Here is a 27,473-nt window from a genome sequence, read left to right as displayed (position 1 = left end):
ACGTCTTTGACTATGAACTATTTACAATCTCCTATAGTTCTCTCATATTTGTGGTACTGAGAGACACTGTTAAAGAAAAGCAAAAACAGAAAAAGAAAAACACTGACTTTATAATCCCACAACACCTTCCTTTTAGCCCCTTCTTCCTCAAGCCCCAACCCTCCTTCCATCCCCTCTGTCCCGGGTACCATCCCCTCTTTTCGCGTCAATCATACCCCCTCTGTCAGTTCTCCACGCTGTACTCCACCATCCCTCAATCGGACCTAACAGTCATTCCAAAAGGCCTTCAACCTAGCTGGGACCTTACAATATGTTCAATTACCTAGTGTTATTTGGTAATTCCTAGTCTTTATTTTATGAAGTGCTACAAAGTCACTAGCAATGGTACTGGTAAATTATGCTGTACAACTGGCACTTTGACTGCCTAGTAAACGCTACTTAAACTAGCACCCTTGAATGGGTATTTATTGAAACTCTGGAGTGAATGTTTCTGTTCTTACTACCACAATTTTCTCCAGTGTACTACACTACTATAATATTTGAAGCTAAACTGGATTTTGTTTTTTTAAATTCAGCTATTCATTCAGGTCGTTGAGGATTTTTTTTCTTTTCTTTTAACTGCAATTATTCTAAGTAATTTTATTTGAGTCTATGAGTTTAAGCATAGAGTTAAATTCTTCTGTGAGTGGTCTTCTTTTATAACTGGCGAACCAGTAAGAAGGAGGGACTTCCTTTGCTTCAGTGCAGTGCAGTGCAGTACAGTGAAGGGGTGGTTTCTTGAAACTGTGAGGGAAGAAGGAGACAAGACTATTAGCCCAGTGCCCCCTCTCATCCTGGGGTGGTAGTACTTACTTTAGGCAAACCTGGAAGGGGACCCTCTGGAGCGCATGCATAATGATAGATAGATAGATAGATAGATAGATAGATAGATAGATAGATAGATAGATAGATAGATAGATAGATAGATAGATAGATAGATAGATAGATAGATAGATAGATAGATAGATAGATAGATAGATAGATAGATAGTGGGGTGAATGAAAATGCAGGACAAAGCCAAATAGATAGATTTTATTATTGTTTGTTTTTTCATTTAAAGATCAGTACAAAATGACTGAGAAAGCATCAGTGCATTCATGAAAATTTTACATATAAGATCCTGTTTATCACAAATGTCTTAAAGTTTATGGTTCTTTTTTATTAGTCAGCATAAATGAATACATACTGTATGCTCACAATTTTTTGTTACAGTGCCTTAGACAAAAAGAAATCTTTTCATCTCTTCATCTAATGAAAAGCAGACGTCATTGCCTAGGGATCTGCATTTAATTATAGGTGGTGAGTGTTTACTAGGCACAAGGCTGTTGGCTCACTTTTAAGCCATGAATTGCCAAAGCAGCAGTTACACACTTAGTCATTTGTTCTACTTTGTTTGTGATGGGTGGGGATTTCACAGCCCAATAAAAGATTCCTAAATTGATTCTAGTCTTGTAGAGCAACTGAGAAGAGAGAAACATGGCTACACAGCTGTACCTTTTCCTTTTCTCTTTCATCTTGGTACTTTCTATTTCTTTTGGACAAGAGGCTGAAATAGAAGCAATCCAAAGTGGTAAGTGTTCTCTTTCTATTTAATCATTATTTAAAATGTTTTAACTTCTATTTTATATCCTAGAAGAAAAGTGTTTTGTTTGTGTGAAAAACAAAACAATAAAAAAAGGGGAATTATATCACACACATTGCAAAAAGTACTTTTTTATTTCTTAAATTCCCTCAGAAAAAGTGCATCCCTTGGGTGCCCCAGTGGTGGCAGATCCACAGAGCCCTGAAATTCAAAGGGCTGCCAAGAAGGCTGTGGAGGAATTCAACAGGATATTTCGTGGCACCAACTACTTCAGACTCACAGAGGTTGTGTCAGCAAAACTTCAGGTAATCAAATCTTCCAAACAGCACCAAATAACTCACAAAGTTAAATATATAGTTAAAGAAATACAAGCTTTAAAAGTTTATACTGAAATTAATTAGTACTAAATTCCACTGTATTTATCTCAGTTTTGCCAATAATAGAAGTTAGAGGAAGGGTTGGATGAGCATAAAAAACATAAGAAAAGAAATTTGAAAGCTGATGACTGGCTGATTCACACCACTTATTTTCCTCAGTATACATCTTTCTCAAAAAAATAAATTAAAAAAATGTCTCTTTGGTAATCAAATTTCCATGTACTCTGTCTCTCTCTCTTTCAATATTTTCGGAGAGTTTTCATCACTAAAAAGGCATAAAATTCCCTGGCTTGATTAATCCAGTTCAGGATTGCAGGAGAACAAAGCCAATCTCAGCAGCTTTTGTCACACAACAGGAACCAACTCTGGACAGGGCAGTAGTCTACCTCAGAGGCTTCAAAGACATTAATATGCACTCACAAGACCAATTTAGAATATGCCTGGTAATTTTACAGTAGCTGTAGATTTGCCAACTTATTGTAATGTAATTATGGAAAATTAAGTTCCCTCTAGCAATACAGGATTAAAAAAATAACTAACTGATACATTAGTAGAAAAACATGTATTGTCAATTCAGTATGGTAAGTGAATATTGAAATTAATAAAGTGTTCAATAAGAGCTCACTCAAAACACTGAAAAAATGAACTTGCATTTACAAATGGCCTACATGAAGTTTATCCATAGGTTGCTGGGCTCATGTTTCCTGAAAGAATGAGAAGCTAAGCAATATATGAGGACCTCAAACTTGAACACATCTGCTATTGATTGAGAGAAGCCACTAGGTTCAGCATATGACTAAGTTTTTCCTTGGGAGCCTCCTACTAGGGGTCATTGCCCACTGAAAGAAGACACATCGGAATAACTGTATTTCACAAATGGCCTGCAAGTTCCTGAGGAAAGTGTGGTGTACTTAACTCAGCTCAGGAAGAAAAGTGAGCAGAGACCAAAGTAATCTGAAGTTCACTATCATTCATATATCCATTCATCTATTTATAAATATTTTTTCTAGTATAGGGTGATGGGCAGTCTGAGAGTTTCCAAATTGCATCAGGTGCAAGTCAGGACACCCCCATATAATCACCCCCCACCACATACACACCCGTAATGGGTTAAGTTGCAGACTTGGTCTACTGTGTTTTAAAATACCCTTGACACTTTCTTCCACATGTTCTGACAGTGTCCCACAGTTTCTCTTCTCTGCTCCTATCTCAACAATTATCTCTTCTCAATTCTCTCTGTGCATGCCCCCCATTTCATCTTAGGTTCTCCCTCCTTTGGATTTCTTCATTCTCCCCCTTTCTGTGCTCAAGCAGAGGGTAATTCCTCTAGTTTAAATTGCTGCAAACCTATTGCTGACCTGCTGGGGATGTCCTGACTCTGCCGCTTCAGCCCACAGAACTTCATTCTTCATTAACCCAGCCTTCTTGGAATTTTCCATATTGGATGAACAACTCATCTATTTCTGCAAACCAAAAATGGCTCTGTGCAATTCAGCTGGGTGTTGTCCTGTAGTTTCTAGTCTCTTTTCTTTTTGCTTCCCTTGCTCCAGCTGTCAAACTGCTGTCTTTGTCTGTTTTTTGTTTTCTTTAATTAGCATTTACTACTTCTTTAAGAAATGTGAGTGACATCAGAGGAGTATTTCTTGTTTATACTCAGTTGACAGAGTTCAATTAAAACGACTTAATACTGAATGACATGATAATTCATTGTAGAGCACACTCACATTTCCATGTTCATTCATACTTATCTAACTCAGAGTCATCAATTTATATAACAAGCATGACACTGGAATTTGACAAAAGATTAGACATGAACTGTGGTCAGCAGCATACAGTCCACTCCGTATTATATTGTATTTGTCTGCCTGCCAAAGCAGTATTTCTTATACTTATATTTAGCATTAATCTGCTGCAGCTTTGTCAGTTAAAGTTTATTAAATGGCATCAGTTCCAGTCTTAATCCATATTTTACACCACCACAATGCCTGTCGGTCCGTTCATATGCTTTTGTTTTTGTTTGGATTATTTTATATTTCAACAGTCATAAATTACCTTCATAAGTTATCAGCAGTGTAATGTAACAATATAACAATATTATAACAAGCACCAAGGTGGAGAGTTTTGACACCATGCAAGATGCCTTTTTCAGCCCTCTGTTACATTTGCATGTTTATTTATGACAATTAGGGAGCTATCCCACCTTTGCACTCCGGAAATTAACTTCTGTATTGGCCACATAGAACATTTCAGAAACATTCACCATGAAGCTAACCTTTTTTGCGCAAAATAACTTTTATTTCTATTCCACTCCTGCCTGGTTGGAGTGAACGTACAGTACCTTCTTTCACTCTCTCTTTCTCTCTTTTTGCTCTTAACACTTCTTTAGACTTGAACTCTCTGTAGTCAAACCAAGTCTACCACTATATGGGTGTTTCTTTAAAAAATTGACATTACCCTGAAGCATCCACTTTCCCTTAAACCCCTTATTTTTCAGAGCTGTTGATTCAGCCCACTTTCGCTGCATGAATGCTGTCAATCTGCCTATAGTGACACTATCTTCAAGGCTGAGGAGTCATGAAGGATCACCAGCTGAATTCCACCACCATTATTTATTATATAAATATATGTACTCACATACTCGCTGCTGGACATAGTTTTTCACTCATATCTTTGACTTTGGCAAGATCATACTTGAACCAAAATATTTTGTACCACTACATTAGCCTGTTAACCAGCTCAGCATTTCAGACAATCTGCTGAAATGTACCATCACCATGTTTGGAGATTGTTACAAATATACAATTTACACAATGTAACAAAGTGAGCTGTGAATCATGGGAAGAGAAATAAACCAAGGGTTCCCATCCTGGGGTGCCTGCACCACCAGGAGGTCTGACAAAAAGTGAGTGTGGTGCATTGTCCAACTTTATCATGGTGCAAGCTGTGTCTTGCAGTGTGCTGTCATTTGCAAGTCATTTTTTTATTCATTGTCCGGTTCTATGATATGAAAAGAATCAAGCATTATGAACATAATTGTCACCTGTGCATGAGCCACAGAAATACATAATCTCACAGTTTACTTGTTTCAGGAGGAGCATTCGTAAAGAAGAACAACTTTTTTTAAGAGAATGGATTTTGGACCTTGCAATGATTCATAGAGGAGGGCAAAGTCTGGTATTGAATTTTGTGCAAGTCCTGATAATGAAGCGTCACTAATTTCAAGGTTTGATTGACATGTTTTGCCCTTTACAAGGGGAGCTGAATTAGATGCAACACCTCCTGCTTATACTTAGCCCTTCCTTCACAGTAGTGGCCCTGGTAGTAGAGCAGCAATTATATCTGTGCGGTGAATGTGTTTTTGAACTGCAGTATAGGTATGACATTAAACTGCATCTAGCCCTGAAAGCAGTCCTTCAGCTTGCAGGGAAATCTTGGGGGTTGGCGGCAGGATTGGCACTCCAGCCACAGTAAAAATTGCATGCAGCTCCGAAACAGCAGATACTACTGCCCATAGGAAGCTTCTGCCACTATAAAGGTGATGGGGGAAAGCCCTCGGGAGCCTCATCCCCGGAAGAGTTAAAACCTTCATAGAGCCAATGGGGTCAGGCATGTTGGGGATCGGAATTAGTGTGGTGCTGAGGTGTCACCCGCTGAACAGCAGCACTTGGGTCCCAATTTGAGGCATCTCATCCAGGTAGGTGCGTCTCATTCGACATGATGACCATCTTTCTCTGCCGTTTGTAAACTCTGCATTTCATTGGCAGCACTCTCTGTTGTGCGCAGACCTGGTATCGACCAGATCTCTGTAGCTGGGTACACCTTTAATTGGTCTGGTCGCTCTGATGGCTGTCATAGTCAGGGAGTAGCTGTTGCTGTAGCAGATTGGCTCCTTCTGGTGGTGTCTGATGTCACTCCTATCAACAAGCATATTATGAAACTCAGATTAAGGCACTCTCTGGCTGCCTCGTCTATTTTCTCAGTGTATGTTCCGACCACAGTGAATGATGTCTCGGTCAGGGAGACATTTTATTCGCAAACTCACTCAGTGGTTGATGGGTGCCCATGAGCTGACTGGCTATGAGGATTGTATCAGTCCCGATGGGTCTGGCAACTATGGTGAAAGTGGCTCCATGCTCCTTGACTTTGGAAAAGGTCACGGGATGTGGATCGCTGGAGCCAGGTTCTAGCCTCCTGAACTGCATTGTTGAACTTGGTACTCCAATAGTGGTGAAGGAGATTGGTCACATCCTTCTGGACAGACACTAGAGTCTTCTACAGAACTGCAGGGTCTATAGACTTGTTGTTGCTACTCTGAAGATCCAGCTTATGTCCAGTAGGCTACCATCTACTAGGAGAACAAGACTGGACCTGGCCGCACTCCAAGTTCAGTTCATTTCTAATGAGTTTGCATGCAATTTGAGTGAGAAACTACCAAACTCAGCTGTGACTGCTGATCCTAATGTAATGTTGGAAACCTTCCGTGACAAGAAAGTGAAGGTTGCTGAGGGTTGTGTTGTGTTGCCGATGTTCCTAAAAAGAGATGTTTCATCTCACAGGGCACCCTGGATATCATCGAGAGGAGCTGCAATGCATGGCTTGATGAAACTGAGAAGGATGGCTACGAGGGCTCTGAGGGCAGATAAGGAGGTGTTTGTTAGAGGAATCTGTTAGCAAGTGACACACCGTCTATGGTCTAGTGAACAACATCCTGCTTACAGAGGAATCAAAGCATTACACACATCCGAATCTGTTCCTCGGAGAGTTGCAGTTAGGGCAGGTGATGGAATGGTCCTTACAGATGACACTGTAATTGTGACCCACTGGGCTGGTTATTTTGAGCAGCTGTTTAAAGCTGATCCTCCGGCTAGGACACTGGACATCTCTGGTTCACGGTTGTTGAGGCTGATCCTCCAATTAGCTGTGAACCACCCAATCTCACTGAGATTTCACAGGTGGTGAACCAGCTGCAGTTGGAAAGGATCTGTGATATCCAGGGTGAACTTCTCCAGGCTGGTGGTAAGGCTGTTCTCCTTGCATTGCAATCGATTTTATTTTCCATTTGGGAAATGGGTGTTATACCAACTGACTGAAAAACAGGACTTGTCATCCCTATCTGGAAAGCGAAGGGTGATCGTCTGGATTGGCAACTGCAGGGGAATAACATTGCTCTCGGTGGCAGGTAAGTTCCTTTCTAGAGGGATACACAGTATCCCAGTATCACAGTATCCTCCCAAGGTTGCTAAATATCATGGCCGGCCTGTACACTGGTATTGTGAGTGCTGTGCAGAGTGGAAGGAGAACCTTTGCATTTTTCCCAGTTGATTCTGGGGTTCACCAGGTTTGTGTTTTTGCTCTTACCCTGTTCAATGCTTGCATTGACTGGGTGTTGCAGGGTCGTAGGGTCCAGCAGCTGTGGGGCATCTGTTGATGAGGAAAGATTCACTGATCTTGACTTTGCCGACAATACTGTGATCTTCGCAGAGTCAATGGAGGCTCTAATCGGGGCTCTTGAGAGACTGAGCGAGGAGTCTGAGTTAGTCTTGCCTTGTGGGTGTGCTATCCAGTGACCTGAGACGAAGACTGGACTCCTTTGGTACTGTGTCTCTTCAGTGAATCCTTGGGTAGAACTGGTTTGACTTTGTGTTGAATGAGCAGTTGCTAATGGAGTCCTGAATGAAGCACATTACCTGCATTGTGAGGGAGCATCAGATATGGTACTACAACCATGTGGCGTGATTCCCAGAGGGTGATTCGGCTTACAGGATTCTCATTGTTGAGGACCCGTGCGGCTGGACAAGGCCAAGACGACGTCCACGTAACACTTGGCTGTAGCAGATAGATGGTCATTTCTGAAGATGGACTGGACCACATGTCTGCTTAGGAGGTTGCCAACCAGGATCCCGAGCTGTTTTGTCATGTGGGGGCAGCAACATGCTGTACCAGTGTATGCTCCCCGACCTGACCTGACCTGAGTGCAGATGTTATCGGGGAACAAAGCTCATCGGCTGTGTTCCATTGCTTAGTGGTATGCCAGCACCAGTTGCTTCACAGGGATCTCCAATTCCAAATCCTTGATCGCTGATGGTGTGTCATTTCCTCGTGGTGCTTGATGCTTTGCTGGATACCCCAAATCCTTGATCATCCATAAAGTGTCTAAGCTTCATGAGGGACACATTTACAAGATTACTGAGATTTATAAAGGCTAATTGAATGAAAAATAATATGATGAAACAAGACTAACACTTTAGTCTAGGTACTGCAGAAATGCATCTATTACACATTTACGCATATGTTTCAAGACTTTAAGAAATATTTTGTTGTTAATAACATTTATAAAACACCAGTAAAGTGGCTTTTAATCTGTGTAATGTTGTCTACTAAAAAATAATTTTGAAAAGGTCAGAGGTGGCTTAAGTGAGACATATTTCTCTTTATATTGCATTCAGTATCAGGACTGTGAATCCTTTATATTCCTAGGCCACTTTACCAGCATATCAAAGGCTCTTAACATGCCACACTGCACACAGATGAACAATCATTTATAGCCTTTAATAAGATTTTATTGCATTAGTGTAAATGAGTAATATATACATTTTTGCAGTATCTAAACTAAAGTGTTCCTGAAAAAAGTTTATGAAAGCAACAACAATTGAAAGCCATTTGTTTCTTCAAATTAATTTTCATCATTTTATGTACACTAAAAGTCTTGTTAAAAAATTGTTAAAAATCATATAAAACTGAATTATTAATTTATTGAGAAAAAACACTGTTCAATTTTTAATGAAGAAATACATAAACAATGTCCACATCTATAGTTGATTTCCAGACATTTACAGTAGCAAATTGTCAAATCAGTAAAAGATATATGATATATTAAAAAGTACATTTACATATTTGTTGCATTGGTAAAGATGAATTAGGGAAAGGAGTTTACCCCATTGCCTTTGTACACAGATCTGCTAACATGCTCTCATTATTTTACACTTGGCTTCTTTATAACCCTGTAGTGAGAAAATTATATTCACAAAAGCTCTCTGTTTACAAAGTGGCAGATTAAACTAACATTTAATTTTACATGCAAAAGGCAAATAAGGTTGAACCTTATTTCAAGTACTTTGTTCTTTACTCAGATATTTTTGTTAAGAATACACCTTACCCTGTATGTAAACTTGCTCTGATACATATTTACATTTATTCTGCCCTTTTCAAGCATTATTTTCAGTTTGCTTAAAAAAAAACACTTCCACAGTTATAATAAAGGTTGGTAAATAGTGCAAACCACTGATTGCATTTTTTAAAACTTTTTTTATCTTCTTTATGCCTTATTTGCAAAAAGGAAAGTGGAAAGTGTTTCACATACTAGTATTTTCTTACTGTGATCAATGGAACTTTGAGTTTGAACATTTAGGTGCTGCAATAAACTGGTAGATGCAAGATCTAACAACTGTGTTGCATAAATGCTACTTATTGTATTTTTATATACTGTATTTATTTTAAGCAACTTACTGTTCTCCAGGAAGTTGGATATAAAATAAATTTGGATTCGACCATATTATTGGTTACATGTCCACTTAAAAATTAGGTTATGGAAAAATATGAGAAATTAAATCTCCCCTATAATGAGGAATGTCACACAGCGAATTTAAATGACAGAGAGAAAGATAAACACCAAAGAGTGGTAATGTGCTCCACTGTCACATCTATTTCACAAGTGCTTACTGTCGTTGAGGTCTGTTCTACCCAAATTATTTTGGAAAATTCCTTGCACTGATTCATTATATTGTTCCTGAGTTACTTTTCTTTTTCTTGTGTTTTGTTGCTTTATTCCTTTTATTTGCAGACCTTTAATTACAGTTATTTTATGCTTAAAGTTTGATTCTTGTTTTATTTATTTACAACCCCAATTCCAAAAATATTGGGATGCTGTGTAAAATGTAAATGAAAATACAATGCAGTGATTTGCAAATCTCATAAAACCATATTTTATTCACAATAGAACATAGAAAACATATGAAATGTTTAAAATTGTACCAGTTTAAGAAAATAATAAGGTCATTTTGAATTTAATGGTAGTAACACGTCTCACAAAAGGTGGGACAGGGCCATGTTTACCACTGTGTAGCATCCCCTCTTCTTTTAACAACAGTCCGTAAATGTCAGGGAACCAGTTGCTGGACTTTTGGGAGAGGAATATTGTCCCATTCTTGTCTGATATAGGATTCTAGCTGCTCAACAGTCCTGGGTCTTCTTTGTTGTATTTTTCGTTTTATGATGTGCCAAATGTTTTCAATTGGTGAAAGGTCTGGGCTGCAGGCAGACTCTTCTACTACAAAGCCATGCTGTTGGAATAGATGCAGTATTTGGTTTAGCATTGTCTTCCTGAAATATGTAAGGCTTTCCCTGAAAAGGACTTCATCTGGATAGAAGCATATGTTGCTCTAAAACCAGTATATACTTTTCAGCATCAATAGTGCCTTTCCAGATGTGCAAGCTGCCAGTTCCATAGGCACTAATGAACCCCCACACCATCAGAGATGCAGGCTTTTGAACTGAGCACTGATGCAGTACAGCCTGAGGGCCCGAGAATCACCGGCATCCAATACTGATTTTCGGCCTTGTTCCTTACGCACAGAGATTTCTCCAGATTATCTGAATCTTTTCATGATATTATGTACTGTAGATGATAAGATATTAAAAATCTTCACAATTTTACGTTTAGGAACATTAATCTGAAATTGTTCCACAATTTGTAGACACATTTGTTTGAAGATTGATGAAATTCTGCCCATCTTTACTTCTGAGAGACTCTGCCTCTTTAAGATCCTCTTTTTATACCCAATCATGTTACTGACCTGTTGCCAATTAGCCTAATTAGTTGCAATATCTTCCTCCAGCTGTTTTAGCATCATTTACTTTTATAACCTTTTGCTGCCCCCGTCCCAACTTTTTTGAGGTGTGTTGTTGCCATCAAATTCAAAATGAGCTAATATTTTTCATGAAATAGTAATCTAATGTGAATAAAATATGGGTTTATGTGATTTGCAAATCATTGCATTCTGCATTTATTTACTTCTTTTATTTATTTATTATTTAGCATTATGTTGAATGCAGCTAAATATCCTGCAGCTAAATACGTCCTCATTAGTCTTGTTCAAACTTACCCATTCTCTTTAATGTCTCTATGTCTTCTATTTGCTCAATTTGCACTGCCAAATCCATTTATTTTAGTACAAACACAAATCCGTAACAGTGTACATAAAAAGTTTAAAGCATACAATGATAACATAGCTAAGAAGTGGCATAACAAGTGGAACTGGGGTCTCTTTCAATACCTAATCATTTATGCAAAAACTACTGGGAAAGGCAGAATGCTTAGTTTAAAATCTCTGATCAAACAATACCTAGGGCGTTCATTATACACCTCCCATTTTTAAAATTGCAGCAATTAACACTCATTGCTCTCTGCCATTCTTTCAGATGTTGTATAATAACCTTTAAATAAATTAATCTTATTTTGGCAGCAAGAGATGCAAGGTAAAGAACACATTCCATTCCCGCACCTCTTTGCAGTGACTCATACCAGACCAATCTCTCTATTATAAAAAAAAAAATCTTGGGAGGGAGACAAGGGAGACGAGACATGATCTTCTCGGAAGACACTTTGACGTCATGCAAGACAAGGCAGTGAGACAAAAGCACAGCTGCTGTACAGGCTTTGAAATGATCGATGCGCAGTATGACAAGCAGAACACGCAGCTCGCCAACAGCAGCAGCAAGACAGCACCTGATCCGACCGCAACTCCTTAGCGTTCAGCCCCCCTCCCCTTCACAACGCGAGCAGTGTTATACACATTTAACCACGCCCAGGTTATCTACAAAGAGTAGATGACAAAGTAGAACATCGTAAAGAATTCAAAAATGTTGCCGCAGTACACATGCACAGCACGTCTTCTTGGATCTTCCTGGAAGACACTTAGAAGTCCCACGAGACTTTCACGTCACTCCCTACTTACAAACAATTTCTCTGAGATACTTTAACATCCCGCGAGACAAAGAAGTGAGACAAAAGGACAACTGCTGTGCAGGCTTTTAAATGTTTGACGCGCAGCGCAAAATGCAGATCATGCAGCATGGCACTAGCAGCCCGGGGTGGAGGGGGGGGGGGGGGGGGGGGGGGGGGATAACTCATTCACTACAGCTTTATTACTGGCAAATATCAAGAAATAAAAAATGAATGAAATGAAAATAACAATCTCCTTAAATTGTATATTCGGTTAACCAAACACGGGGGTTGGCAAGCAAAGCAAGCAGGTTGCTGAGCCCCCTAGTTTATTATAATTTAATTTGGTCTCCCCTGCTTTCTTTTATTTTTTTCTTGATTTTGTAACTTGTTTGTAAGCAATAGTTAACAAGCTTTCTAACGAAGGTCCCTCTACAAACTTTGAATAGTCAGTATTTACATGTGATCCATTTCAAAATATTTGAGTTCTTTTAACGGAGTCCTTTCCTGCTCTTATATTAATATATGTTCTTCCAGAAACAACCAAAGGGAGTTGTCAAATGAATGCAAGAGTAAACAGACTCTTAGAATAAGTAGAATAAATCACATTAAAAATCAGTCAATTAATCAGTCCATGAAATTTGGTGGCAGTGATTGCTGGCACAAGCCAATTGGAAAAAATCATATTCAGAAATGGTGAGGATGGAGGTACCGTGGCACAGTGTGTCAGGACTTCTTCTTCAAAGTTCCAGGGGATCTATATTTTTAATGAATTTTCCTTCTATAATGTGCTTATGTGGTTAATTGTCAATTTTCTATAAGATTTGTGCAAGTGCCTGTGGAAGTCTGAGCTTCAGTGGATATGACATTTGAGGTATTTATGCACACAGGTATTACAATATAGTTACTTTTAAGGAATTGTTCACTCACTCTGGCATATCATTTTCATTATTAAAAAATTAATGAGCAAGATCTCTAAGATAATTCAGCAACATGGTAGCCTTAAGTAGATTTGATCAAGTTATCGATAGATTCTTGTATATGTAGAATGCCAAACAATTATTTTATATTTTCAATACTTCAGAATAGTTTTTACATTGTAACATATTTTCTGCCAGTATAACAGCCAATTTCCATGTTGACCCAGGTTTTCAAAGGAAGTAATGGAACAGTAATTTTTACAGATGGATGCCCTTTCTGACACCAACCTCCTTTAGTTGTCTTTTGCAATAGGCAAGAGTGATGATGATGTTATTCTAACCTCAGGTCAGAGGAGTGTCCAATTAGAGGTAGTGTTCGAGTTACGACCATGTTCAGTTCCGACAGACCGGTCATAAATAGTACTGCATAATAAGTCATATTGTTTGTTTTATATCCTCTTTTTATCATCATTCTTAGCATATTGTGTAGATTTTCAATCTTTTTTTTGTAAATTATTTTTTATTTTATTTGTTTCGTTATTACTATTACTTGCATGGGTGCCAAACCTTTATATATTTTTAACAGCTTCACGAATCCTTTCCTTGTCTGTGTTATGTTACGTTATCAGCGTGAGCATCTCCCAGTGTTTTCTGTGTTAACTGTAAGAGGAGGAATTGGACCAGCAGAATTTGATCACTCATATAATTTCTGTTTTAACATTTCAGCCTATTAATAATAAACATTAACAGGTAAAAGAGTTTGGCGGTCACACGAAGCAGCACATTGTGAGTCACAGATTCAAAGCCAGAGTGCAGCAGTACAGTGCATGTGGTGAATACTGGTTACATACTGGGATAACTTAAAGTCATATGCGATCACATTCACTTTCTTTCCTCCCTCATACTGCTTGATCACTTTCACTTTTCTGTCGAGATCAATTACCTTTTTTTCCTGTAATTGTATGACAAATGTAACTGAACATAGTTGAAACTGCATCAGGTAATAAACTGATATCAAGATGAATGAGTCACGGCATATGTAGCTGGTGTGGCGAAAACCGTTGTTTACCCTTGAGACCCGATAGCAGTCATAAATCCAATGGTCATAAGACCCATAGGTCATAAGTCAATGACTACCTTTAACAAATTGCGGTATTCATATTTTCTTTGTTAGCACATGGCCCTTATTTGAAATTGTTTGTTACTGTCCACATTTTTTCTCATGTGACTTTCCAACATTACACTAATCTGGAATTTGTTTTGCTTATGTGTGCTGTGTTGATGCACAATGCGAGTATTCTTATATTAAACAAAATTTACTTTAATGCAACATAAAAAAAACAGTCTCCAACCATGACCATTATAAAAGTCAGAGGTTCTGTTTTGTTTACTTGCCTTTTTTATATTTAACTACTTTTAAGGCTTTGTTGCCACTTATTGCTAACCTTTCATTACATTTTGTTCCCATGTTTGAACAATTCAACCCTCCTGTTGCAACCTACACCTGTTTTGGAGGAGTACAGTCCAATACTGTGTAGTTGTTCAGGGCCAATGACTTCTATCTGCAGGGAAGATGAATTGGTCAACAGTTAAGCCTGGCAGTAAGATGGTCCAACCAGAGTAAGGTATGAGAATCCTCGTAAGCAGTATCTAGACTGGTGTAAGAAAATCTCTGGAAGAGATAGGTGTTTCCTTCCTGTTCAATTAATTGTATTTTGTGTTTTTCTGCTGCTTATCTCTCTATTAAATGTGATGTTTTCCTTTTAATTAACACATTTTCATCATTTTGGTATTTCAAATGAATAATATTTATATATTTTGACTTTAATTTTAAGGTGACAAATGCTATCCAATATATAATCACTGCTCGAATTGGAAAAACCAGGTGTAAGAAAATGGAGGCAGTTGATCTTGAAACCTGTGCACTGACAAAAAAGGTATTTTTTTGTGCTCTTTTTTGACACACAAGTGAATGCTTTTCAAAGTTATGTTTCAAAACTATTATGATATCAGTGATAAAAATATTAATTGATAGTATAACTACTGATTGGGATAGGTAGAAGAGAAAGTTGGTTGTTCCACTTCACAGTTTGCATCTTAGCTGCACAACCTTCTATGGTGGACCCACCTTCAATACCTTTTATACCTGAGAAGGTAACTGACTGGGAAGCCCAAAGCCTGGTTCTGTTGCTCCCACCTCCTATCCCTCAGCATTCGTCAAACGACCCTTGAAGCCTTTGGCCACTCCCCCTTCACCCACTGCTCATTAGGACTGACCCGCCCCTGCAGCACTGTTCCCTCCATTCCCTGCAGGCCCACCCAAATGCCTTGTCTCCTGTCCACTGCAAAGGCTTGATCTCCCTTTTTCACTCTTCAATAACTACCAACTTTCTTCCTATGATTTTTTCCCCTTTTTGTCTCTCTTTCTTTTTCTGCCTCAGGCTTTCCTGTTATTTGTCATATTCAAGTTTTTTTATGTACTTAGCGGGTGTAGCTGCTTGGCTTAACGACTCGTGGAGAGTCAAAGAGGAATGGCTAGGATGTTTGTACTTGCACATGAAAAAGCAATCAGCCAGTTTTCCCACTGAACACCCTGCAGTTGCATGACTTTACCCTGGAACAATAAACTCTCTGAATGTCACATTTCTAAACCAATATAAAGCCTCATAAAGGTGGCGCTCAAAGTAGGGGCAGTGGTTTTGAATTGCAAAGAGCAATGGTGTTCTTGTTAACTTGATCCAACAGATAGCAAGCTTCTGATTATGATAAACAGTCTACAGCCTAAACATCTCGTAAAAAGATCCCTATTAAATCTGTCTTGTTTGTGCAGAGAGTATACTTCACTTATTAAAAATAAATTGTTGTAAGGGAAAAACCTTTCTGTACACTCAGATTGTATATTGGCATTCAAAGACATCTATAGACTAGTGGTCAAAGTGAATGATATGTTGTCGTAGGCGCTGAGTGTGCTCTCTGTTGTTCAGCTACGATGATAGTTTTTGGACTCATTGTAAGGTTGAAACAATTGGCAGCTTTGTACATGAAAATATGTATTGCAAATTTGACGACATGTCAAGGACATGTCCATTAAAAGGAGGTGAAAAGGACTTACTGTATGTTAAGAGAGCTGGTAACAAAGAGCCACAGAAGATGCAGATATCTGTACACAACACACTCAAATCATCAAATCTGCCTAACGACACCAGTAGAAGCACAACTAGGCTGCACTTCATCCACATTCTAAATTCAAGTCTAAATAAATAACTAAAGTACGTTAACAGTACTGAAATGCAAGCATACCAGTATAGTGGCAGCATTTTAACACATAGTATATCCATAGAATTCAATGGTTGTCTAGACTCTGTTCTCCGATATGACATATAATGATGCAATAGTTAAAATGATAGATAGATAGATAGATAGATAGATAGATAGATAGATAGATAGATAGATAGATAGATAGATAGATAGATAGATAGATAGATAGATAGATAGATAGATAGATAGATAGATAGATAGATAGATAGATAGATAGATAGATAGATAAAATGTACAAATTAATCATTAAGCTTTAGTTACCTTATGCTACTGAGCCTTTGGACTGATAATGACAATTTTAGCTTATTATTTTCTCTCTGCCTTCAGTCTTTTATTTAGTTTCTTTTGCTCTCTCCCTGAGCACCGGTGGTGTGAAAGTCTTTCTTTGATATTTGGACTTCAGGCTTCATACATTATATAGTTTATGCCTACATTTTGTCATTTGCTACTAGAATATTGTAAACCGTTTCTGTTTTAGCAATGTGTTTACACAGATTACTGTAGAAACGGAACACGCATGAAATGCATGTATTCCAAATAGCGATCTATTATATTCATTCTAAAACTCCAGCAGTTCAGTCACTCCCAGATAATCAAACAAGGCATGAGCTGGGAAAACTTAGTGAACGTTCTGCGACGGTGGGGGATGGAATAGCCGGCTGCTCGCTGCTCCTCTTAATCGGCACATTTAGAAGACAAAAGAGAGGTGAGAACGGTTTTAAGGTGAGCCGGATCTACGAGTTTTTTCGTAGACTCTGGTAATTCTAGTGTTAAAGTGGACAGACTAGAAAAAATATGGATGGGTGTTTCTGTAAGAAACTCTGTAAGTGTAGTCTTTACAGTGGCAGATTTCACTGCTCTTCACTAAACATTTTGTAACAAGTTTTCCCCAGTCATGTCTTCTCAGTTGAGAATCACTTCTAGCCCATTGAGAATAACAAATCCTGAGCAGCACTGTTTTTATATAACAAAATTGCACAACATCATGAACCCCTGAAAATGCTTTAACACAGCTCTCTGATAAACAAGCAGGTATTAAAATGCATAACTTTTATTTTACTTAAGAAAAATAAAAATCATTTTACCTGATGTACTCCTTATCCCAATTCTTTGGCATAGTTATGCTCATAGTTTTTGGAGCCTAGTGGAAAAAAAAAGAAACATGCACCTGTACATAATGGCAGCAACATTTTCTTTAGCTTATAAATGTGACTTACTCATCAGCAATAGTTTAATTAGTTGCTAGTTTAATAATTGTAATATAAGTGTCCTCCCACAGATTCTTAGTCCATATCCCTGTTTTGTGCAAATATGCAGAGCAGACTCCAGTTCCCAACAACCATTACCCAGAATGAGCATGTACCGAAATGAAAGATAGAACAGCAATATTAACAAAGTGGAGAAGAAGGAACATGGTGGGGGAAAATGTATTAGGATGGGCACAAGAAAGAAGGAGCATTGGCACTTTTGTATTTGTTCTTATACATTTGAAATAATTATTGCTAAATCCAATTTTCATGTATGCATTTTTCATTAGTAAAAATTTCATCACAAAAAAGGAGAAACATATTTCACCCATTCATTTTCTAATCTGCTTATCCCGTTTAGTGTCATAAAAATAATAGTAATTCTTTTCATTTATATAGCTTTTTTCTCACTACTCAAAGTGCTTCCATGCAGGGAAGACCCGGGATGTGAACCCATGATCTTGTTACTGCCATAGGCACTCAATGTCTGTCATTGAGTCTCTGGGAATAAATTCAAGCAATTTAAGCAGTGTGAGACTTGCCCGGACACCACCAGTCGGAAACCACATCTTTATAAAATCCACACGTTTATTTAACATTAATAAACACAGCTCCACACAGCACACAATGCACATAGCAATAATCACCACTAATTCAACTCTCTGTCTCAGTCCTTGGCCACCTTTATTCTCCTCCTGGAAGCTTTGTCTTACTCCCACTCCCGACTCTAGCTCCCCGACTGTAAGGAGGCGGCCCCTTTAATTCCTGCCCGGATGTGCTCCAGGTGACTGATGACGTCCATCCAGCAGCACTTCCTGGTGTGAACTTTTTTCACGTTGTCATTATGGGGTGTTGTGTGTAGAATTCTGAGGAAAAAAATGAATTTAATCCATTTTGGAAGGCTGTAACATAATAAAATGTGGAAAAAGTGATGCGCTGTGAATACTTTCCGGATGCACTGTATTACTGAAATTAATGTTTAATATATAAATAACTGTAAAACAACAGCTATTCTATTTATAGAATGCTAAATCTTCCTCACAACAAAAATCATCTTAGTATTCTATGTACAATCTGGAAAGAATTGAAGTCTGAATGTATGACATTCATATTTTTGAAGATTTCTTTTTTGATTCCCAGATTGGATTTATTTAATGTTTTACATCTGAAAAAAAATTCTATTACTTGTTAGCTTTAAAAGCTGTTAACTGAAAAGAAATACAATTTTGCCTTTTCCGTTGTGCTTTTAGAATAATATTTTACAGCTTGTCTGAGGGAAATTAATTCCTGATGTATGCAGTGTTCACCATTTATTAGATATGCTTACACTTCATTAAATAGAAACAAACAGGGCTGGCCTGTTGCTTACACTGCACTCTTTTGTCAAGTATAAATCTAGCATACTTATCCTGTTGTCTTTACAAACAATTTATCAATACTCATGTTTTAATGATAAATTCTAAATACTGTGCACGTCCAAGAAATGTATGCCTAGAAAAACTTGCATGGTACTTTCAAAATTTTATTGCAAAATTTAAAGTACAGTTAGAGCCAATTTGTCCAGACAGGAAATGTTTAGAACAGTAGTCTGTTTTCTTATCCTTCCTGCCAAAAACTCTCTAAGAGGTAGTCATACTTTTTCCATTAAGTTGCAAAGAGCTTTAGAGCAAAATCTACGGAACTGCAGGCTCCTTTCTCCACGGATAGAGTGAGTGTTTTTCACTCAACAAACAAAAAGCCGCTGGGCAAACCTTTGACCCATGGCAGAGTAGCAAGGGGGGCACTAATGCTCATAAATATGATTATCAGTGCTTGCACTGTCACACACATGCACATGGGAGCCAGACAGTGGGCTTAAATAAATGTACTTATACACCAGACCACATTCTCTCTTTCCTCTGCAGAACCTCAGAAGGAAACCCTGCCTGACGTCACTTCCAGTTCCAACCCTGACGTCACTTCCGGCTCCAGTTCTCAAAACACACCCCTTCCTGTCAAACCACTATAAAACCACAATATTGCCTTATGTATTTCAGTTCATTCATGGACTCAGTCTGTTGACCTCCTTAACATTAGACCCAACTGTCACTTGGGCTATAAAAACAATGCTAAAAGTGTCACTTGGGCAACGACATAGACGCGTCTCACATAAGAACCAAAGACTACTCGGGCTGTAAAAATGCCATCAGTGTTAGTCCCGACCATTATTCAGGCAATGGAATAGGTGTGCCTTACGTAACCGAGCATTGCCTCATATTTTTAATATTATTATTTTTATTATTATCATTTATATTATTATTATCCTATACTTATGACTCTAATTTTAGGTTTTTGCACGTTTTACAGTAGAAAGATTAGATTTAATAAAAATGTAATTTTTCAAGCCAAAAAATGCAATGTTTTTTTCATGTTTTTTTGAGAAAAAATGAAACATTAAGGAGGCTAAGTCTACTTCAATTAATAACTTTTGTCTTTTCCAAGTATACAGGGTAGACAACCCAACCCTTCATTGTGGTTTTTGTTGTTTCTTCTTACAGTACCTTTACGAGGTGTTTCTGAAGGCTGAATGACAGAGAGCCCAAACTTTTGCTTATAGCACATTCACTGTTTATTTGTTTTTGACAGATTAACCTCCAATCTGTTATATTTAGCAAATAGTAATTGTGTAGAAATACTGTATATAATGTTTAAATTTGCACCCTGCAGAGGTAGGGTTATCTTCTTTCAATAGATCATGCAACTGAATTCTCTATAAAAATGAAGTCAATGCAAAAGACAAATATCTTATTCTTATTTTGATTACAGGTTCTTAACTGCGACTTCGATGTACAGTTTCACCCATCGGATGAACAGTATAAATTAACCTACCAGAAGTGCAAGAGATGAACACCAAACTAATTAAGGAGAAAATGAAAGCATGCACAGATGCTTTACTAACTCAATCAATAAATTAAATACATAAATCAATACATTTGCTGTTTTCTCAGTTTTTATAAATGTGCCTATGTTTCAAAAATATGGCAGATCTTTGACTAATGCAAGGAAAACACTAGCTCTCTACTTGTTTTGTTCTGAATAGAAAACACTCTTAGTTCTGAAAGTTGCACAGTGCAAATCCATACCGTTGAACCTATCTCCACTGAATTTTGCACAACTTAACCATATGTAGAGTAGGAAACCATAAGCTCTGTTTTGCTTCCAATTTTTTCTGGTGCTCTCATCCCCAGACAGCACAGGGTACCTCTGCTTGTATAATAATAATAATAATAATAAATTCAAAAACTTAAACAGTGTGATAAAGTACAAAATAGAGAACTTCGTAAGACACAAAAACTCTAAACTAGGGATTCTTAACCTGAGGTCTGTGGGGTCCATGGATGGGTTTCAGGGTGTCCGTGAAGGTCAGATAAAAATTAACATTTATATTCACTATACAGCCCGAAACTGTTAATTTTTCTTGCGTAAACTTTCTCACATTATTTTCCTCGCATTACGTCTTTTGCCATTATTTTTCTTGCGTATTATTTTTCTCGCAAGTATTTATCTCACTTAAGCCTAATGCGTGAGTTACATACTAATGAGAAAAGTGATATGCAAGAAAAATAACGGTGAGAAAAATGTTGTGCAAGAAAAATCACACAAGAAAAATAGTGGTCATCATACAGCCCTCCCACTTATTTCAATGAACGGTTTTCCTTTGAAAGAAATGAAAGAAAATGCACCCTGCCACTGCTTACAGCGCCGACTGCTAGGCATCTCTTGACTTGCTGGTGGCCCATGTATACCATTTAGATGTGTGTCATCATTCTCTGCACGACTGCCATCATGTGCCATCTCCATAAGAGCAAGTGCTAATTCTCATTTTCCATGGTTTATCACAGCTTTATTATCTTCTCATATACTGGCTGTATACTTGTGTTTATATGAATATTTCTGGGGAAGGGGGTCCATAGCTTTCATGAGATTCTTAAAGGGGTCTGTGATTGAAAAAGGTTAAGAATCACTGCTGTAGAGAAATAAAGAGGAAGTCCAAATACATAATGATAAAATAGAGAAAACAAGAAAGAAGCACCAAAAATACTTGAACTAGAAAACTAAACTCCATACTGTACCCAACATTACTACTCTCGAAATATAGTCCAAAATAAACACACAAAGTAAAAATGACAACAAACCTACCAAAAGATTGGTAAGTTTTCCACAAGGGACTGAAGCTTGAATGGGCAGGACTAATGCTTGAGAAATGCCTCACCGAGTGCTCCCTTTATGACCCAGGTCCCTGTAAGTTACAGAATAACAAATTATTCATATTACTCTCACCTGGGAAGGCTCAAGGCAGGATGCTTCAACACATCCAAACAGCATCACAGCCGAAAAAGTTTACATAGGGGAAGCCATGGCACAAAGAACAATAAATAAAAAGAAAAGGGTTGTTTATCTGAAATTACAAACATATTGGAGTGTCCTTCATTTTTCAGTTTCATGTGAAGTCTTCTCTTGTAAGTTGTTTTGGTGCCTTATCTGATCAACTAAAGCCAGAGTTTTCTGCATGAGTATCATTTATTTGGCAATACTCAAAACATTTTAACTGGATAAGGAGACCTAGCCATGGTCTTAAATGCTTTGCCTTTTCAATAACTGTAGATGACAATTATAGCTGTAAAGCGTCCATGGTCACAAGGACAACAATTATTAACCTCAAAAGCAATATATAGTTGGACAATGGGTCATAGATTTCCATTCCTGCAGACTTTCATAACCCAGTTTTGTTTGCAAATTGTAACTTGCACTGAAAATATCCAGTATGGAAAAATCTGCATTTGCATCTTGTGTGCATCTTGGTAGTGCATGTAGGTGAAGAGGCTGTAGAACAATAAATGAATAATTGTTCATATTTGTATCTGTTTATATTAAATAAGTGAGTAGGATTTCCAATAAGGAGGGAAGTAAAGGAATACTAGTTAGCTCAAGTTTATCATGTACACCAGTAATGGTGCACTGTGAATACACTTGACTTGAGCATTCATAGTTTTCATCCTCTTTCTCTGTACGTTTAGAATTAGTTTGCTCAGAGGTTGATGCACTTGTTGCTTCCTGAGCAGCTCTTCTTTTCTCCACCCTAGCGACCCGCTTCTTCTCTTCTTTTGTCGGCATCTTTTTGCGTTAAAACTGATTAAGTTAGTGTTTGTGTTGCAATTACTTAGTATGTTTTCCTTAAGTTTTCACTTAAGCTGGCACTTAAGTCTTCAATCTGCCTCAAGAATGATTTAAAATATGAAGAGGTAGGGGAAGTGACGGCGAAGATGGTAGGGAATGAGAATGGTGCCCATATGCATGTGCCGCACGGCCATCCTGCTGGCCACTGCCAAGAGTTGATTCTACATCCATCCATTTTCCAACCCGCTGAATCCGAACACAGGGTCACGGGGGTCTGCTGGAGCCAATCCCAGCCAACAAAGAGGAATAACCTTGGAGGTCAATCATCACTCTGAAAGCGGATAGTATATGTTTACGAAATTTCAGGTCAATAGTTCAAATGGTTTGCGAGCTACAGGTGATTTAAAATCCTGGACAGACAAACGGACAGCCACGGGAGTGTATTATATAAGAAGATTAAAGGTGAGGACATTTGTGTTGGGTTAGGAAGTGGGGAACAGTTTTTTAAGGGAAAGTTTAACCAGACAGCGTAAAGTGCATCAGAATTTCATTAGGGGGAAGAAAGCTTACAGAAGTGAGAGCATATAAATAGTATATGCATGGGCTTAGAGAGTGCCAGTAGGTATTAAAAAGGCGTTGTACAGATGCAATCACACCCACTGGCTGCCATTCCTGAGCAAGCTCTGTACTGGTGGCAACACGATTCTGTAGCTGACTCCTCAGGAAGAGATGGTCCTGGTGCTTGCTGGACACTTTTCTTGATCATTTTGTGCCAGGGCCAAAATATGTGAAAATGGGTTTTTGTGATAAAGTTAACTCCTTATGCTAATAAAGCTCTCTGCAATGATTTAATATGCCTCTGATTACTCTGTACAATAATATACAGTAAAAACAATGCAAATTGCCACTACAAAAACTGATGCTGCAAATTTTGCAAAACAAACATTTGTGTCACTGCTAAAACTTTTGGCCGCTACTGTAGTAACAAATAGTATAATACCTTAATCTCAAGCTAAAAGTTAAAAATATGAAAAAATAAATAATACTGTACATTAAACATTGTTTGCTTTAATGGAAACAGTATCAAAAATAAAGTAAGTGAGTTGGAGTTGGAGCATATAGCTGAGCATAGTTAAAATAGCACAGCGATAACTGGAACCTTTCTAAACCTTTCTAAATAGCAAAGACTGGAATGACAAACTTAAAAGGAACACTGGGTTTGCCGTTTTTGTAAAACAAAATTTAAATACATGGCTTTTTCAATTTGATGAAAAGCCACATCTTACTGAGGATTTCTGTATTAAAACAGAAAGCATTAGGTGCAGAGGCTTATTTTAGAAATGTGTTACAGACACCCCAATGAAGACAGTAGTTTAATTGTGCAACATTTTAATAATATTAAAAGATCAAGTTTAGATGGGGTAAAATAGTCATTTTACTTTCATTACTCAAATATTAACTAGGTTAACTTTTTAAAGAGCGTCACACAAGAGCAGGGGTTTTTAGATGTAATTATTGACTGTTTTTGAACACAGTATGTTAAATTACCAAAGAAGGGTGACATCTATCTAGATTTAGCATTTTATAATAACTAGGGTAGAATTCAGGGTGTAGAGGTGATTGAACCTTTAGTGTCAAATGACCATAATATAAAACAATGCACATCATGTTGGCAGAGTGCAGATATAAAAACTAAAACTGATGGAGTTCTCCTTGGGCTTGACTGGATAAGACATTTACTTTTCACACACTGCATAGAGTGTGGACCTGAGTTTGTCTCTCACCAGCCCGGTACAGGGAGCAACTTAGAGAATAAGTGCAACTAGGGAAAAGAGAACCTGAGTTAACACAAAAGCCAGTTTTGACAGAAAACATCATTCTAGACACCCCATTCTCTATAAAATAATTTCCACTTAAAAAGAAAATGTCTAAATAGTGAACAGCAGCTTAAATATTTCAATAGTACATCTTCTGTGCTTTGATGAGCGTTGGTTTGGTATTTTCTGCTTTTAAGTGGTTTGCGGATTACCTCAAAGGCAGGACGTTTTCAGTACATGTGGGTAGTTCAGCGTCTCCTACTGCTTCGGTAACCTGTGGGGGTACCTCAGGGGTCTGTTGTAGGTCCAGTCCTCTTCTCTTTATATATGTTACCATTCTACTCTATACTAAACAAGAGTATAAGCAATCCTGCATCATTGTTACATAAAATACATACTGATGTCATGAAAATCTATCAATGATAAAAGTGATATTCATGCAAATGAAAGCAAAAAATGATTGAAAATGGTGACCAAATATTATGTCTCAGTGTTAATGATGTCTGCTTGGTATTCATCTACGTCAAAATGAGTTTGCTTCGTTTGTAAGTATAAATGGAAGTCACATGTAAAATAAATGAATTTCTGATGAAAAGAAAAATCATTAGGCTTTATGTGCTCATGCATATCTATGGATTGTCGAGACAGTCGTAACCTGAACCCTGTGTGAATATTATAAATTTTTCCAGAGTTAGTTAACCTTAGCATCTTGTAGCATTAGAGGACTTTCTGTACCATCTTATTACTGAGTTCAAGGGAACTTGTTTCTGTGCCTGACATCTTGTTGGCCTTTAGGAGGTGGTGGGTGGAGAGTCAATATGATATGTATTGCAAATTTGTACAGTTACATTTGTCTGTTAGACAATTAATTAGCTCGAGCAGTTCTGTATTCCAATGGTTTAGTTGTCTGTTAGACAAATGATTAGGCAGATCAGTTGTGTATTCCCGTGTTTTATTGCCTTCACTATTCTTGAAGGACTGAAGAGACACAACATGACCGGAAAGGGGTAGGGATCACAATTTTAAAATCATATTCTCAGTCATAATGCTGAGTTTCCAATGTAATGTACAAGAGTTAACACTGTGTCGCAAAGGGATTTGTCTGCCACTGTACAGTTTAAAAAGCTTGTTACTTTAAAACACAACAAACATATAAATGTTTATAACTCAAACTACAATAGAAGATCACTCAATAAAAGGAAGATTTCAAGTTTTTTTCTAAAATATGCCTTTACAGTATAGCTTTTTGTGATGATAACATAAACGTAGTGCAGATGTACAGAAGTCATGTAAACAAATGTCAAGCAGCTAGGCATAAAGGTTTTCAAAAAAAAAAAGTTAATGTTTTAACTATGTTCCAGAATTCACTTTATTCATTGGAACTGGAGGATTGTAAATTCAAAGCTTACGAGAGAATTAATGATAGCATTAGTTCCCTTGTGGCCCTTCTCTGGATAAGTGAGTTTGGAAGATGGATGGATGGATATTAGACATGCATAAAATTGTTTGCACACATTTGAAAACTCATTGAAAATTTGTTTTTTTATTTAAGATAATGGGGAGCCTGTCTCATTATTGACTACAAAATCATCAAACCTTAATTGCAAGAAAAAATTATGTGCACATATGCCTCTTTCTGTAGATAGATAGATAGATAGATAGATAGATAGATAGATAGATAGATAGATAGATAGATAGATAGATAGATAGATAGATAGATAGATAGATAGATAGATAGATAGATAGATAGATAGATTACACTTTAATGTCCCCTTGGGGACAAATAAAGTATTACATGTCAATTAAAGGAACAATTAGCCCAAACAAATCTATTTTTGTTTATCCTTTTGTAACCTGATTATTCAGTTCAGGGTTATGGGAATCCAGTGCCCATCCACACGGTATCAGTTGGTCCATCAAAGTAAATACTAAGAAAGACAAACTCACGTTTACTCATACTGGGCCAACTTGAAGATACCAATAAAAATCTGAATCATTTTTTAAAATAATTGATTGCTGCAACTATTAAGCTATGTTATTGATAGATATGGTCAATTAAAAATAACATTTCTGGCTGTCACATTTCACTCTACCTCTACATGAAGTCCACGGTGGGAGTACAAAAAAAAGCCAAGGGTAACTGACAAAAAATTCCAGATGCCTGCTTTCATTTTAGGAGAGGGTGGATTGTCACACACACTGGTCCAGGTGGTTTTAAAGATCTTTAAACAATCCAACTATACTAGCAAAGCTAAGGTCCGGACTGAACAGCTAGACCAGAAGATTTACCACCATGAACTAAAGGTGAACATCTCATGGATTTGGACCTCAAAGAAGTCTAATAGTATTTGGCCAGAGAAAGAATATCTTGACACTCTTAAAATCATTAAAACTGAAACACAGATGCTGTATTTCTCCAACTCCTGAATGACCCTGTGATATATAGGATGGTCCAGATCTAATTATGCAACTTTTAATGCAATGCAGGAAAACAATGCAAGACAAAAGAATTGTTCAAAATATCTTGCAATAAACGAATGCAGGGCAGGTTTTGCCATCTATCAGCAACAAAAAGAATTTTTTGTGAATTCTAGATGTATAACTTAATAAGTTAATAGCGTAATGGAAATTTCATAGTTGCATAATTAGATCTGGACCACCCTGTATTGCCTAGTATTAGTTCCTGCCAGCAGATGGTGCTGTTTGTTTTCATGTATAATTCCAATAGGGTTTTTTTCTCTTGACTCATGTTCTTGTCGTTTTGGCACAATTGTAACACAAAGAGTTCAGAAAATAAACTGAGACTTTTTCCAGGATATTCATCTGGGTGGAATCCCACTTCAATACATAATAGATCTGTTCAAACTGTCTTTTATTTTCTGCTGCAAAGCACCACATTAAACCATTAATTGTTGTACATTCAGGTCAGGTTCAGACATTTCAGATTTTATATTATTACCTTTAGGCTGTAAGTTGCTACATTAGATATTGAACCTTCCCATCACTTACTTTGTCC

At 37.5% G+C, this 27,473-nt stretch overlaps 1 protein-coding gene across 1 annotated transcript; it reads left to right on the top strand.

Moving 5' to 3' along the window:
- The first annotated feature begins 1,396 nt into the window (after positions 1-1,396).
- LOC114652095 (cystatin-like) lies at positions 1,397-20,452 on the top strand. The gene is made up of 4 exons (XM_028802283.2): positions 1,397-1,609; positions 1,775-1,926; positions 14,754-14,855; positions 20,289-20,452. The coding sequence occupies exons 1-4, from the start codon at positions 1,516-1,518 to the stop codon at positions 20,367-20,369; spliced, it is 429 nt and encodes a 142-aa protein (XP_028658116.2). The 5' UTR covers positions 1,397-1,515; the 3' UTR covers positions 20,370-20,452.
- The last annotated feature ends 7,021 nt before the right edge of the window (positions 20,453-27,473 follow it).

This window comes from Erpetoichthys calabaricus, chromosome 5 (assembly GCF_900747795.2).
Source record: "Erpetoichthys calabaricus chromosome 5, fErpCal1.3, whole genome shotgun sequence".
NCBI classification, from domain to species: domain Eukaryota; kingdom Metazoa; phylum Chordata; class Cladistia; order Polypteriformes; family Polypteridae; genus Erpetoichthys; species Erpetoichthys calabaricus.
This window is presented reverse-complemented; position numbering and strand designations above follow the sequence as displayed.